This window comes from Eptatretus burgeri, chromosome 4, assembly GCF_056783735.1.
Source record: "Eptatretus burgeri isolate ZD-2024b chromosome 4, Ebu_testis_v1, whole genome shotgun sequence".
Lineage (NCBI taxonomy): Eukaryota > Metazoa > Chordata > Myxini > Myxiniformes > Myxinidae > Eptatretus > Eptatretus burgeri.
Window position 1 is genome coordinate 109,539,538 of NC_140964.1, and position 16,774 is coordinate 109,556,311.

At 45.5% G+C, this 16,774-nt stretch overlaps 1 protein-coding gene across 8 annotated transcripts in view; it reads left to right on the forward strand.

The window, feature by feature from the left end:
* The window catches only part of PRIMPOL (primase and DNA directed polymerase), a 34,850-nt gene extending 18,287 nt beyond the window's left edge, over positions 1–16,563 (forward strand). For 4 of the 8 annotated variants that reach the window (XM_085879692.1, XM_085879691.1, XM_085879687.1 and 1 more), the window contains exons 8-12: positions 2,856–3,018; positions 5,788–5,909; positions 6,218–6,301; positions 6,543–6,617; positions 6,749–7,744. In XM_085879692.1, the coding sequence (XP_085735818.1) occupies positions 2,856–3,018; positions 5,788–5,909; positions 6,218–6,301; positions 6,543–6,617; positions 6,749–7,035 (731 nt within the window). In that variant the 3' untranslated portion in view covers positions 7,036–7,744. Of the gene's footprint in view, positions 1–2,855; positions 3,019–5,787; positions 5,910–6,217; positions 6,302–6,542; positions 6,618–6,748; positions 7,745–10,211; positions 10,334–10,980; positions 11,090–13,909; positions 13,993–16,069; positions 16,113–16,215 lie in introns of those variants that run through there. The other 4 variants (XM_085879689.1, XR_015057758.1, XR_015057759.1 and 1 more) reach the window with 4 other exon arrangements.
* The last annotated feature ends 211 nt before the right edge of the window (positions 16,564–16,774 follow it).

Sequence of the window (16,774 nt, forward strand, 5' to 3'; positions counted from 1 at the left end):
TGTGCTCTGCCTGGAACACAGGCATCATCCAATCTGACATGACGAGGGGCCTTGTTGTCCCTCTCTGGAAAGGGAAGGGTGATCGCCAAGACTGCAACAACTACCGAGGGGTGACGCTGCTCTCTCTGCCAGGCAAGGTCTTTGCACGCATAATTATTGATAGGGTTCGCCACCATCTGCTTGAGCACCAGCACCCAGAGCAGTCAGGCTTTTCACCAAAGAGCTCTTCGGGTCCTCGATTGACCGTATCTTTGCTCTTTGGGTCCTCACCAAATGCAGACTAAAGTTTCTGCAGAGGCTGCTTACAGCCTATGTTGATCTCTACAAAGCGTTCGATTCAATGAATCGGGATGCCCTCTGCAGGATTCTTAGTCTTCGTGGGATGTCACCAAAACTGACCAATCTGATGTCTGAACTTTACTCTGGTACTGAGAGTGCTGTGGGACGTGGTGACACCATCTCCGATTTATTTCCAGTTGTTACTGGAGTTCGTTGGCATGTACTGGCCTACAGACTTTTCAGCGCTGTGTGGACTGGCTTCTGGGGAGGATCTCGTAGAGATCAAGCAGTGGTGCATCCTTTGGGAATGTCAAGATCTTTGACCTTGATTTCGCAGATGATGCAGTCATCTTTGCGAAGACTCTGGATATCCTTTTGGGGGCCTTTGAGGTGCTGAATGAGGAGTCGGAGCCACTGGGATTACGAGTTTACTGGGTCAAAACTAAGATCTTGGGTTTCAATAACATCTTGTATGCTGCTATCTTGTCTGTACCTCTTTGTGGTGAGGATGTTGAGGTCACGGAGAGATTCACTTTCCTTGGCAGTGATGTTCATGTCTCTGCTGGCTGTGAGTCAGGTCAAAAGACATCTGGGTCGGGCCTGAGGAGTCATTAATTCACTGGATCATGGGGTGTGGCGCTGTCGGTACCTGTGCAGGAGGACGAAAGTCTGAGTCTTCAGGTCCTTGGTGCTTCCAATGTTGCTCTATGGATGTCGAATGTGAGACTTGGACTCTGACTTGGGATCTGAGATGGAGACTTAATTCGTTTGGTTCCAGGTCTCTTTGGAGAATTCTTGGCTATCGCTGGTCGGACTTTGTGTCTAACGAGCGGCTGCTGAGAGAGACTCAAATGAGATTTACTTGCATTGTCCGTGAGCAGCTGTATGGACATGTGGCTCGTTTTCCTGATGCTGATCCTGCTCAACAGATTCTCTCAGCGAGGGAGTCTCGTGAGTGGAGGAGGCCAATGGGCCAACCACGTGCCTCGTGGTTGCAGCAGGTTGATCGGCATCTCAAGGAGATGGGGATGGGCCAGGCATATGCCTGGGGGATGGCCAGACGGAGGCCCCTAGAGTGTTGACGGAAAGTGGACGTAGCAACGTTCTGCTCCGGTGCATACTCCCATACCTAACCTGCCCTTCACCAAATTCCAAAATCTACCCTGACTACTGCTGGGAAAGCAAAGGCAAACCATCTGGTGTAATCCTTGTCGTCAGATGGATTTGGAAGCACTGAACTTGTTTTGGAGTCGAGCTCCAGCTGTAGAGAGTGGGGCAGGGGAGCGTGAGAGTGGGGCAGGGGAGCGTGAGAGTGGGGCAGGGGAGCGTGAGAGTGGGGCAGGGGAGCGTGAGAGTGGGGCAGGGGAGCGTGAGAGTGGGGCAGGGGAGCGTGAGAGTGGGGCAGGGGAGCGTGAGAGTGGGGCAGGGGAGCGTGAGAGTGGGGCAGGGGAGCGTGGGACATTTGGGGCAGGGGAGCGTGGGACATTTGGGGCAGGGGAGAGTGGGACATTTGGAGCAGGGGAGAGTGGGACATTTGGGGCAGGGGAGAGTGGGACATTTGGGGCAGGGGAGAGTGGGACATTTGGGGCAGGGGAGAGTGGGACATTTGGGGCAGGGGAGAGTGGGACATTTGGGGCAGGGGAGAGTGGGACATTTGGGGGAAAGAGGGATAGAGGGGGACATTTGGTGGCAGGGGAAAGAGTGGGACATTTGGTGGGAGGGGAGAGAGGGACATTTGGTGGGAGGGGAGAGAGGGACATTTGGTGGCAGGGGAAAGAGGGATATTTGGGGCAGGGGAGAGTGGGACATTTGGGGCAGGGGAGAGTGGGACATTTGGGGCAGGGGAGAGTGGGACATTTGGGGCAGAGGGAGAGAGGGACATTTGGGAGGGAAAGAGGGATAGAGGGGGTGGTGGGAGGGGAAAGAGGGATAGAGGTGGTGGTGGGAGGGGAAAGAGGGATAGAAGGGTGGTGGGAGGGAAAGAGGGATAGAAGGGTGGTGAGAGGGGAAAGAGGGATAGAGGGGTGGTGGGAGGGGAAAGAGAGGTAGAAGGGTGGTGAGAGGAGAAAGAGGGATAGAGGGGTGGTGGGAGGGGAAAAGGGATTGAGGGATGGTCGGAGGGGATAGAGGGGGTGGTGGATAGAGGATTGAGGGGTGGTCGGAGGGAAAGAGGAATAGAAGGGGTGGTGGATAGAGGATTGAGGGGGTGGTAGGAGGGGATAGAGGGGGTGGTGGATAGAGGATTGACGGGGTGGTAGGAGGGGATAGAGGGGGTGTTGGATAGAGGATTGAGGGGTGGTCAGAGGGGAAAGAGGAATAGAAGGGGTGGTGGATAGAGGATTGAGGGGGTGGTAGGAGGGGAAAGGGGGATAGAGGGGGTGGTGGGAGGGGAAAGAGGAATAGAGGGGGTGGTGGAGAGGAATAGAGGTGGTGAGAGAAAGAGGAGGGGGGGAGGAAAGATTGGGTGAGAGAAAGTGAACACCTCCCCTTCTGACACATTATTGTCTGATTAGGAAAATGCTAAAAGTTTTTATGTGGTTAATTGCATGATGTTCTGAAGCTGTTTTATTTTACAGGGGTATATACGAGGAACAGGAATTTCCGCTTGTATGGTTCAACCAAGCGGGGCAAGGATACACCCCTTCTTGTGTCTCCTGACAACACCTTCGTTCCTGCATCGGTGGTAACTGGGTCCGAAGAGAGGATGATCTTCCTGGCATCACTTGTTTGTAACATCCCGTGAGTGAAGCTTCGGGAAATGTGACTTGAACTGTGATGGTTGCGTAGTCAGAACCTCAGTTGACACACTGATTATTATTATTATTTTTAATTAGTGTAACTATTTTATTGCTGACAGGTTATCAAGAGTTGGCAATAGATTAATAAGTAGATATTATATTAATGCATTTCTGCCATGAAAGGGTGACTATTTAAATCGCCGTGGAGGATAAATCCTGGGAGGGAAAGGAATCCTTGCTATTTTACGCACTTTTCGTAGCTAATTATGATATGGGATTCCAATTGGTGATAAATCTGGAGTGGTGTACTATGCTACGTGCAAGAACCGTCACGGGTTCGATGTCGATGAAACTGGGAGGAATTTAAAATGGAAATTGAAAGAATAATTCTATGAGTTCCCTTGCAAGAAACTTTGACACAAGAGGCCGGTAGGCACATCAAAGCCTGTGCTAGCATTGACAACTTGTGGTCATTTGTCCATCCACTATCCTTTTAAATGCTGCACATCAAGCAAGGTAGCAGCACGTACGATTTTAGAAGTCTTTGGAATAACTTGGCCGGGATTTGAACTACTGACTTCACAGATTGAGAGCGGACGCTCCAACCATTACGCCACAGAGTCTGCTTATAATCCTTACTGTAGCTCACGGACGGACCGGTGTTTGTCGTGCTACGCCTCCTACAGTTCAAGGCCAATTACATCCAGACTTGCTACAGAGGATCAGCATGACCACAATTAATGTATAGGGGTGTTTTTATCTTTGCCGGTGGTCTTGGGGGGGGGTGGGGGGAGGGGCGGTGAGGGGAGGGGGGACATAAGTTTTCTATGTAAATATGTATCGTGTAGTGCCGCCTCCAGGTTGGGTAGGGTATTACAGGTCTCCACCCATTTACTGTACAGTATTCCTGTCCCCATGTTTTCCAGTGCTGTGAGATGTTTTGAATTATAAGCAGTAACTGTATTTTGTTTTTTTTTTTCTTCATGCATGTAACCCGGGTTTTTCTGTTTTGCGTATGCAGAGCTGTAAGTTGCCTATACACCGCCCAAATAAGGTATGCGTCAGAAGAACGTGTTGCATGCTTAGAACAAGATCACCCATAGGGCGGGTACTCTGCTCGTGTATGATAACACACAAAAGCCTATAGCAAAGAAGGTGAACATCTAGATACAGAAGCTATATGGCAGAGTTTGAAAGTGCCATTGCATTGCCGGCTTGACTGGACAAAGGGTGTCAATTTACTGATGTGGACCCACCGCTGCAGTTATGGACCCTCTATTTGGAGAGGTTCTGGGATGAAAGGGTCCAAACCTCGACGAATCACAACGCCAAACTGATGATCCACGCAGTCAGAAAATCAGTTGCTTACTTATAAGTTATCTACTTTCAATACCATGCACATAATAGGTATAAGGCTTCTTCTCTCTTGGGTATGCTGATGTTTTGCTACTCAAAACGATGAGTCAGTCGAAACTTGTTCTTGGTCAACTTCAATTCTGAGATTTTGCGAGAAGTTCATTGCAGATCAAGTTGTTATTGATGGAATGTTGGAACAGAATCTTATTATCCCCACATTTGAAAAAAAAAATTTTTTAAGGTTATATATTTATTTATTTATTATAATCAGATGTGTCTGCCCTGATATCTCCAAAACGTTTGTGTAAAAATTCACCAAACTTAGTTGTTATGATCACCACATAGTAAGAATCTAGAGTGGTGGGCTTTTGATCCTTGGGTCCTGAGTTCAAATCCCACTCAGCTGTTGAATTAATACCAGGTGGGGTTGACTCTGCCTGTCATCCTCCCAAGGTCGGCAAAATGAGTGCCAGCTTGCTGGTATCCTGTGTCGGAGTGGCGACCCATCCAGGAATGTGCCCAATAGCCAAGGAGACTGCTTAGGCAGCACCAACGCTCTGCACAGAGTATGGTCCCAATCTCCTCCTCCCTGGAGCCTTGGGGTGGGGTCATAAGGTCAAATACCAAAAAATACAATTATGAGCACATTTCAAAACTTTTGTTTTTTCAATGAAACTTTGTATATGAAATCAACACTGGGGGAATGATGAAATATGTGATGACTTTTTTTGGGGATTTAAACCCTAGTTCATGCCCCAGATGGTGGGGATTTTGGGTCACAGTGGTCAAAACAGAATAATATTTTTTTTTCAACTCAAAATTTGATATTGGGTCATTCCTGGTGGAACGTTTTGCAATCTTTCACCTTTGCTCTCGGTGGGAAGCATTGGGATTTACAATGGAAAGTCATCGACTTCGCTCTAGTTTTATTTTATTTTACTTGTTTTACATAGCTTGTGACATCTGTCCTCTTCACCTGAGATACAAAGTTCTCGCCACAACATTCTGCTCCTAATTCTCTGATCCTGCCAAATGTGTTTCATTACCTAGCAGGCACATAACAGTTTTTCATCAGTAAAGTTGCAATTCGTCATTGTTTGCTTAAATTGGTACTCTTCCAGACACTATGCTATTGAATTGACACCAAGTTACATTTCATACAATGAACTACCGGTACAGAGGTTTTGGGATGATTTTAGTTTGAGATCCTACATGGTATTGTTTGGGAATGGGGTTATATTACATTGGTTTTGCATGCCAGGAGTTTGTGGTTGAACTACGTGGTTGCGTAAACTTTCTCCCCAAGTGCATTCTGGAGCAGTTTTCTGCTGAACATGAATAGGCACTATCACTGTTATTTAATTATTTCTGCATGGCTCTGAGCTTCAACTTCCCACCCTCATGTCGGTTGCAGTGTTGGGAACCACGTGCGATTACTGACCTGTGATGATGAACAGTCTTTTATCCAAGCAAAATCCCCTTGGCACTCGACAACGGTGACTGACAGCAACCCTGTAAGACAACGAGAGAAAGATGGTGAGTTGATGCTGTCTGCCGTATCTGGTACTCATTTTATGAAGCTCCCTCCATTGTAAGCCAGTGAGTGTACAGCTCACAATGGGAGGCACACCAAAGCATGGGAAGAAACGTGGAATTTTAAATGGAATATGATATAACGTGTTGCACTCTAAGTGTTGCATGTTCAGTGAAGACTCTCATTACGTGCTTATTCTGCCATTTCATAATGCAACTACCATGAAACCATGTCAGTCTGATTCTAATTGTGCTTACTCATCTCCATCATGATAAAACTTTGATTAAAATACTGTCTTTGTGCATCTCAGAGCTTTCGGGGTTCCGTTCCTCCCATTTCCCTGCCATCGATGATTTTATAAAGACACAGATAAACAAAGGAGGAGTTGTGGGTGGTAAGCATTGATTTGTTCATTTTTCAACTACCCAGCAACTGTCTGGATTTGCTTTGTACCTTCCTGATTATCCAAGTGTATTCATGTTATTTATCCCATCGTCCATTCTCTTCAGCTATGAGAAATGTTCACAGTTCGGTGGATTTCTGTGTTTTTTTTTTAATGTCTGAGTCATTTTGAAATTACTGTAAATATGGTGTTAAAATCAAGTAGGGGTTGGGGGGTGGGGGGGTTGTTTCAGAGAATATTGACACGAGCTGGTGCAACGTACTGTTACGGCTGTGGAAATTCGCATTACACCATAAAGGGCCCTCAGGTGAGATATCTTCATAGGTACATGTGTCGTTAGCCCAAACCCGTTGTATAGAGGGAATTTATGTGATCCATTCGGGCTGCGATCCTCCAGTTAGCCATTTTTCTCTTCTATCTTTTATTTCAAACACACAGCATCTCAACAACCACGCCATCCCCATCACAGCGCCAACCACACTGCAACCACGCCACCTCCACCATCTACGCTACTACATCTTCGCCACTACGTCCGCTTCCGAACGGCAAACAAAGGCGCAAGGAGGGAACTGCGAGGATGCGCAGGTTTCCCCGCCTTTTTCTCCCGTTTGACTTCCCCGCGCTTTGGAGTGGAGGAGGGGCGATGCAGGTCAAAGGTCAGAGGTCATGTGAAGGAGGGGTCTCATTTTGGGGGAATAATTCTCTGGCCCAGAGCCAAAAACTGACTCCCCTGGCCTCCGCACGGGGTGGGGTGGAGAGAGGGCGTGAGGAACGCCCTTTTCGGGAACCCTCTCGAAGGAAGGTGGAGCCGAGAATGGGGCGGGGCGAAGGGCGGAGCCCCGCGCTATAAAAGACGGACACGGGCGGGGCGCTCTTGAGCCTCTTCCTCGGGAGCCTCTTCCTCTTGGGCCGCTTCTGCTTCCGCCTCTTCCTCTTCATCTTGGCTTGTGGTCTGGTTGGTCTTCGGTTGGTTTTTGTGGAGAGTTGGTCTTCGGGAAGAGGTCCCGCGCCTTGGCAAGCGCCCTGTCACGAAGGCACGGACAGGAGACGCGGGAGCGCCAGTAGTGAGGTGGACCTGCGCGTCCGGACGGGGAGTGCCGGAGAGGGTTCGCCGGCCGCGAGTTAGAGGTCGGGGCCAGGCGTGACCATGCTGGCGGTCGCGGGAGAGCGACTCACCAGCCATAAAAGGGAAGTCGCGACTTCTTTCTTTCTCTCTTTTCCTTCCATTGCTTTTTGTATAAATGACTGAGGGAGGCGCCTGTTCGACAAGTAGAACTGTTTAAGTGTTGCCGTGTGTACGCGTATTCGGTTGTAGCTCTGCATCGTTTCTTTTGTTACATTTGCTTTTTGTGCATAATTGTATGGCTGTAAATACGTGCCTTCCGTGCTTGTCTGTGTGTGCGTGTGAATAAAATGCTTGCTTGTTGAACTGTTCCCGCTCTGCTTCGTCTCTTTTCCTTTTTTTTATTGACCCTCCATCTTGCATCACGTAAGGGGTTCGTAGTGGGTGCAACATCCCGGTAATTAATCGGAACCGTCGAGGCCGACGATAACACCGCTCGGTTATCACTGTAGCACGGAACGGACCGCTTAAGCGGTTCGTGTCTGGAGTCGGCCTGTGGCGTGGTACTATCGCCCGGTCGACCATCCGCGCAGGTACTTAGGTAGATCGAATTTGGCGAGCAACCCTATCCTGCGTGGGTGGGCAATTGGCACGGTCGTGGTGGGGTTAAACCCCCACCCGTGACTACCTCCCGGCGTTGTTCCGAGAGTGTCACGACTGAATTGTCCGTCCGGTGGGCGACACGGTCGCCATTTGAGTCAAGCAGCCGATTGCACGCCGGCGGGCGCGAATTCGCAACAGTACGATACAGCCTCGGATGGTCCTAATGACCATCTCACTGTGACCCAATTGCAAAAATAGGCCAATTAGTGCGATGGTTAAAGCTCATTAAACTGTACACCCAGACGTTGACCAGCCATTTTTGGGTTTTCCATTTCTGAATGAAAGAGCTATTGTTTTTCCAGATATTATTACTATGCTCGCCAATTGTTGTTAGACCAATCGTACCTAAATAGCTTGGCCGACAAACACTAATTTTTCACGGAGAGATACTGCTCTGAAGTTGTGCGCCTGACCTTTAGTTTAATGCACCATTTTTGTTCCTCGCTCCTCCAACAAGGTCGGAGATAGGAGGACATTAAAATGAGTTCCGTCCAACCGACCACCTGACCGATCTGTCTATGTACTTTTGTGTACGCCATATATATATATATATATATATATATATATATATATATATATATGTATATATATATATATGTATATATATATATATATGTATATATATATATATATGTATATATATATATATATATATATATATATATATATATATATATATATATATATATATATATATATGTATATATATATATATATATGTATATATATGTATATATATATATATGTATATATATATATATATATATATATGTATTTTTTTTTTAAGCCATTAAACATTTAGCTTTCATCGTGCAGATGTCGATTCCACATGACATTATTGCCACCTGATTAGATCACTGCAGCGATTGGCTGATTTATGTTGCCATGGCAACCATCTCGGTAACTTGCCTTGAATGTGCGATATTTCAAAAAACGTTCAAGATTTAGTTTTCATACTACACAGATTTATTCCTCATACCACCCAAAAGGTGGGGGACCGAGAGTATCAGCTCCTTGTTTCTAATGCATTTCAGGGAAAACCTTTGTTCAATCCACATGAAATTTTGCTAGAGGCTCAGAAAGTGTTGCCTGAAGAAGCCATTTAAATGAGGTCACTGTGACCTTCTTTATTTAGCCCCTGTTGGTCTTTGTCCGAAACAGTGACATAGATTTGGTCTCGATTTTTGTGTCCTTGCATGCGTGCGACCACAACCATATCTCAGACATGTATAGACCGATTTTATTCACACTTAGCATAAAGACACATGATGGTATACATACGCACATCATTTTGTTTCGCGATCTCATCCAAGATGGCCGACTGGTGGCCATTTTAGTTGTAAACACACCCGATGTTGAATACGTCCTTAACCATTTCTCGGACATGTATTTACCAATGTTGTTCAAACTTGGAACACAGATAATGAATGATAGCTTGCATATGCACATCATTCTTCTTCGAGATCAGATCCAAGATGGTCGATTGGTGGCCATTTTGTTACTTAAACATGTCACCAACCATATCTCGGACATGCATGAACTGATATTGTTCAAACTTGGCACAATTACAGTACATGATGGCATACACGTGCACCTCACTTTATTTTGCGATCTGATCAAATATGGCCGACTGGTAGACTGGCGGCCATTTTAGTTGAACATAAATATTGGATGGTCCTTTAACTCCGTTCAGCAAAATTACTAAACCAATGGGGGCTATGACACTTTGCCCTTTTTACTTGTTTATTTTTAATTTCACTTGTTTTCTAAAAATTGTACACAGCAGGCATTTAACTTTCTTTTGTGTAAAATGGGACCTTTTGTTTAACATTGGCATGTGGCAAACTCACTGAATTTCCTGCACGTATCCAGGCAGCGAATGATTCTTCCTGACAAGACTACAGCTGCCATAGAGTTACGTAGTACAGCGATAGTGCTTTGCAGTACACAATTACTAATTGATACGATTGATAATTCTGTATTGTGATTAAATAAAATAATCTAATCACACGTGGGCATGATTGCCTTTTGGGACCTTTTGGTTTGGTTTGCGACTGGACCACTTCCATTTTGATTGTAAGCATCATGATCTAGGGTTTAATTTGTGTGCCACGTTTTAGTTTGATTTGAGGCCTCAATTTCTTCTTCAATTTGCAATTTGCTGTTTATCTCCAGATGTTGTTTTTCGAACAAAAATTTATCTCACCATCGTATGGAAGTAGAAGGCAGTCCTGGACTCCTGTCAAATCATTCGATCATCTCCAGATTTTGTTTTTTCACAATACGGACAACTAAAGGTGAGGTGTGGTGAAGTGGTGATGCTCTGATGTGTACGTTTTTTTTTTTTTTTTCTGCTCTCCAATAAATTCACCCACTCCCCCCCCCTCTCCATTTTTCCCATGTTCCGCTCTGACGTCCCATGTACCGAGAACACCAAATGAGCTGTCACCTTCTCGGGGTTGACAACTTAACCCCGAGGAAGCACACTCACTTAAACATGCTTCGTTTTCGAGAAACTGGTTACACAGAGACATTTTGAACAACTTGAGCAGAAATGAAATAAACAACAGGAGTTCGCGCAAACAAAAGGATTTTCTCTAAATGTTCTGCAAATGCAGAAAACTGTTTTGTCAGTGCAAGTAAAGTAATGATACTGGATACTTGCTGTTCAACGTTTTTCAACTCTCATATAAAAATATAGTACATAATAAACCATGCAAGTTTCTTTAAACGACTCAGAAGTGGCTCACAGTGCACCATTCTACATTTGAGAGGCTTGCATGTGTGACAGGCAGAACCCCCTCTCCCTCCTCTTCACCCCCCCCCCAATCCTTCAACCACTCTCCTTGATATTTTCCTAATTTCTCAAATGGAAGCTCTCTCATACCTGTTTTATCTGTTTTTTTTAAATTTAACATGTGTCCTTTCCTCACCTGTTCCTTAGAAATCCGTCGATGGACTTTCAATGCCAGTCATGCACTCCTTGTATATGATATTGCTCGAAACCGCTGGTGTGAAAATATTGGCCGGCCACACCGCAGCAACCACATCAGGTACTTGCCTCGCCTTTTTGTAACTCTCCTGGCGCATTCCAGTACTTTTTATTTGGCTACACTGTCAAGGCTCGTATGAGAGCTAACACACAGAACGTACAAGGGGAGCATGAGAGAAGGAAAAACCAGTGTGGAACAGAGATTTGAGATCTGTGGAAGGGAGAGGGATGGGGTGGGGTACACATCGTAAACAAGATTGACACCCCAGGGACTTTCAGGTCCTTACACGACAGGGACTTTCAAGGAAGGAAATTTGAAGGAGGTGGGTTTGGGGTGGATTAGCGGGGGTAGATAAGATCGTGGTTTTGGATGAGGGAAGATAAGAGGTGCTGGTGAACAGCTGTTCTGAAGACCTAGAGGGAAGAGTGGGATTGAAGAGAGTGTGGGAGTTTGTTACAAAGGCGGGAAAAAAGAGGAATGAAAGAGTGAAGGTAAGCAGTGATTTGTGATTTTGGTAGTTTTACCAGAAGGGGTTGATGGCGGACCTTGAACGCCCTGCGGAAATATGTGGGGGACAGATATCAGACAGAGCGGGGGGGGGCGAGGCCAGAGAGGAGACGGTAGAAGACAGAAAAACCACCGACCTGCCTGCGGTGAGAGAGTGTGACACCAAAAGACTCAGCCTCACCACGGGAGATACCAATGATCCTAAATGCCTTGGTTTCCACAGCGTGAAGTCGAGAAAGGTGAGAGGCGGGAACACCAGCCCAGAGGGGAGAACAGTACTCCATGAGGCTGTGGATGAAAGCATTGTACGTAGTCAGGAGCTCAGGTGTACCAAGGTAGGACTTTGTGCGAAGGAGGATGCCCAGTCGGCTGGCTTTCAAAGCCAACTTGGAAATGTGGCTTTCCCAGGAAAGATCATGGCAGATAGTGAGACCCAGAAGCTTGAATGGAAGGACTTCTTCAAGAGGATTGTTGAGAAAGTAGATTGGAAAGGGGGGGGGGGGTTCCAAATGATCCTTTCGTAGAGACATAGTGAGAGTGTGATTGCAGTTTCCTTCTTGAGTCAAATCCTCCTTGTGTATCTCCATTCATTCTCTCCAGAAAGTGATATAATATTGACAGTTTTTGAAGACTCTGGGGAAGCGCATACAGAATTGAAGTAGACCCCTGGGAATTCCATATATGGCATAGCCAAAAGCCAAATTGTTCAGAAACAAGAAAAATATCCAGCAAGTACAAATATACATTGTTTGGAAACAGAACAGACATAACTAACTTTTATGCCATATAATCCAATGCTACACGCATTCACGCTTTGTGGGACTGAGGAGCAGGACACATAAAGAAATCCTCGCACCGTTATCTCCGTAGTATATTGTGTAGCTGATTATCCCTCACCCCCCCCCTCCCCAACCGTGTTCAGTGGGAAGGGAACATTCACTGTATTTGTTGTTGAATCAAACCCAATTGTGGTTCTTCTCTCGCTCTCTCTCTCTCTGTCTCTCTCCCCCCCCCCCACATCTCTCCACATCTCTCCAGCGCATCCACACATCACACATGCGTTACAAGAAGCATTGCATGAACATCAAGCCACTTTTCATGAAAGGATTGATTGAATATGGCATCGGCATCCCAGACAGTGCAGGAAGGGCTGAGCCACAGAGAGAAAAGGCAGCAAAAGAGCGCTTTGTGGGATTGAGGAATAACGATCCGTAGCCGCAAGACAGGGAAACCACCTTGAGGCACGATACCAGCCACACCACCAAGCTCCTTATGTCCAATGGTGTGAGCCAGATTACAGAATGGTCCAATGGGAAGGCAAGCAGATCATGCGACATCCAGCCACGGTGGAGAGCAGAATGGGGCGAAAAGCCTGGACCAGGGTCCAGAATGCACGTGTCTGGGAACCTGCGAGAGCGAGCTGTTGTCTGCGGAACGAGCTGGTGCCTGGTGGAGAGCAAGCGTGAGTGAGCAAGATCCAATGACAAGCAGACGGACCAATTCAGTGGAGAGCTCCTGGGTGCATCGTCCAGACACTGATTTACACAATTTTTCTCTTGTTTCTATTCTACCTCATCTCCTTTGGACGCACGAATGCCAATGCAAAACACAACTGTCCTTTTCAGGGTTTACTGATTAACGCATCTCGTGCCATTTAATCCAATGCTACACGCATTCACCTTTTTTTTTTTGTATACTTAGTCGAGGCTCGTGGGAGAGCTAGCACACTGAACGGATCAGGACAGAACAGACAAAAACGGGATGCAAAACTTGCATGTATGGAGGGGAAAAGGACATTTGGAGACTTTGGTGTATGGTACTTGCATGAATTATAAGGACATTAGTGGACAATAGACAAATCAACACAATACAATATATGGGATTTACACCTGGGTTCCCGCCATCATAAGCTGAGTGTTCCAAACAGACCAATCCAAGTTTGCTATTGAATTTGTGTTTTTATCAAGACAATGTCTATCGAAATTTAATTTATGTTCAAACTAGCCATTGTGCTTCATATTACCGAATATTCTGCATGGTAGAAGAGAGCTTTGTGGGACTGAGGAATAACGTTCCACGGCCCTAAGACGGGAAACACCCTCGAGGCGCGTGATGCCACATTTTGTCAATAGCCACACCACCAAGCTCCCAATATCCAATGGTGTGGGCCAGATTACAGTGGTCCAATGGGAAGGCAAGCGGATCATGTGACATGATGTAGACGTGTGTGTGTGTGTGCGTGTGTGCGCGCGCGCACGCCACAATGGCACAGGCTCAGATTGTGTCGAGTGCACTTGGAAATGCAATATATGACTGGGGCTATGATGGTTTATCGTCTGGAATTTAAATTTGCTTTGGTTGTTTGCGGAGCAGGATTGAGGTGAATCTGAGGGAGAGGATGTTCTATCAACGCTGTTACGATCCAGTTTGCCGCCTGCAACATTTTCGCTCCAAAGGTTGGTGCAGAACATCTGGCCATGAAAAGTATTCATTTGTCATTAGGACAACAGCTTTGTTTACAGCTTTGTTTTATTCATTCAAAATTATTCTCAAAGAATTATAAAGTTTGGGGTTTTTGGGATATTGTAAAGCGGAAGTTTTGAATCGTATTATGTTTGTTTTTTCTTTTTGTCTTTTCCGAATCTGCATTTGTATGTTTTTGTATTGTCAAGTGCTTTGAGAGGGGGGGGGAAAGAGGGGTCGTGACCACCCACAGGGTATACTTCGATGACCATGCCCCAAATTCAGTAACCACACCCCGAGTTGTGTTGCTGGTTGCAGCCAGGATTCTGAGCAGTTGGAATAAACTGACCGTTTAAGCAAATACGAGTGAAAGAGAACTCGTGCCATAATGTTGGTGATAGAAAACGAACATCATTTACCCAAAACAGCCAAAATGCTTTCTCGTATGCGAGGTGTATTATGTGGACCAGCACATTAAACGTGTTGTTAAGGAATAACAGGTTTATCTATCTTTAATTCCAGCTGTGTGTGTGTGTGTGTGTGTGTGTGTGTGTGTGTGTGTGTGTGTGTGTGTGTGTGTGTGTGTGTGTGTGTGTGTGTGTGTGTGTGTGTGACCGCTGTTTCTCCACAACCACTGGTCCGATCTAATTGAAACTTGCCAGGTATATTGCTGGGGACCTGAGGATGTGCCTTTTCAAGGTTTGATATTAATCGGACAAGTGGTTCCCAAGTTATGGCCATTTATTTACCAAACCAATGACAGGACACGTTGCTGCGTAGGCGTGGCCGATGGGGAAGAGATCCTCAGCCGCATTCCCCATTACGGGTTACAACTTACGGACTTCTGGATAGTGATGACTTACTGTATTCTAATAATTTCTCGATTTCTTATGCGCATTTAAGGATAAACACAATGCCCCAATCCAGTCGTCGTTTACGACAGCAAAGGAACGGCCTGTGTGGTTGTTTGAAAGTTTTTATTTTTATTTTTTGCACGTATGGCCACGCACGAACGGGCACGCGAGAGCGCAGGAACGGCCGATTTGTTGATTCTGGCATGCCGTTTGAAAGTTTATTTTTATTTTTATTTTTTGCATGTACGGCCACGCACGTACGGGCATGTACTAGTTTAAATAACAGGCAAAAGACCACAAAAACTGAGAATCTCGAAACAAAAGATAGACTGACACGAATGCAAGCAAATCAAGAAATAAAATATACGCACCCGGTATAACGAAAAGCCTTTATACACGAGAAATAAAACAATGGCCACGAGCACACAATCATTCACAATGGGGAGGCCAAGTGAGGACTTTAAAAGGATACCGGTACCAGGTATTGGAATGGCTCCACCACGAGCAGATCGCCAAGCCCTGGCACGGACCAGTGAACAGGCAATGCATCTGGTATGGTGAGAATAGAGAGACAGAACGGGAAGAGCTTATATGTCGGGTGGCCAGGGAATACAGCGGGCTGCATGTGGTAAGCAGAGAATGGCTAGCCGAGACGAGGAGTGCTCATGTACAGCCATGCAAACAAGGTGTCGTCACCGGCACCACCCAAACCATCGCGGGCGGGTGATTATTTTTTTTTTCGATTTTTTTTTTTTTTATTATTTTTTTAAAATGCTACACACGAGATGCAAAGTCCAAAAACTATTCTTTCCTTCTTTCCTCACCTGGTGCGTCGCCTGTTTTATAGAGAGAACAAAAACGATAAACACTTTCCTACCAAATGTTTGTCAACACTACCCTTTTCACGGCAGACGTAACAACAAGACATCTTCACTCCTAACAAATCTCTGATTTACATCAAAATGTTCGAAGCTACTTGAGCACATAGTCCACCTAACTAATCACCTACCTAATGCAAACCCCCTCCAACGTAACGGTATTGCACCGTTGAACAATAATATTATTTTTGCTTGAATTTTTGCCACTTTGTTTAAATATAAACAGAGAACATTTTAACCTCTTGTCGCTGTAAATGACTGACTCGATTTTTGTTATACCACATAATGTACAATTTATGTGTAACTTTTGTTGTTTTTTTGTCTCTTTGCCCTTTCAGGTTACCCTCTACCAGCAGCACTTCACCCAATGCAATAGAACTTGTAAGACCAACTTTTACACTTTAATATTGCAATATAACTCAACCTTTGCTTATCATCTACTGTCAGTGGTTTTTCTATGATAAATGAATTTTGGCATTTTCAGGCCTGTCAGTAAAAGACAAAGGAGGAAAATGAAATGAGAAGAGCTTGTGGGGTATCTCCTTCAACCCCGATCAACCCCCTTGGGATCGGATCGAATGGCTGGTGTCAGCATGGGAAGAAGCGTGGAGGTTTTTCAAATGCAGAGGGCGCTCAAGATGAGATGATTTGGGGAGAGGACATTCTGTTGCAAGAGCTGCAGGACTGAGAATGGGGATATTTAAAAAAAAACAACCCGAGGGCTCTCATTGACTCCTTCAATTATTTTAGTCTCTGCCCTGACAGTAACTTGGTGCTTTATGTATTTCCTGAATTTTTATTTATTTTTGGTGATTAAACTTTCACTGTGTTACCTGTGTGATTAACATGTTTGCATTAACAGGGAGCTAAAGCTCTGATTGTAATATTGATCAATAGGAAACAAAAAGGACAAGTTCGGCAAAAGATAAAAGAGAAATTTACAAGATCGAGATACAGCGACAATTTATTTATCCACGCGCATGGATGATTCAACACTTAAATCAAATGGATTAAAGTGATACCACACAGTCACAAGGTTATGC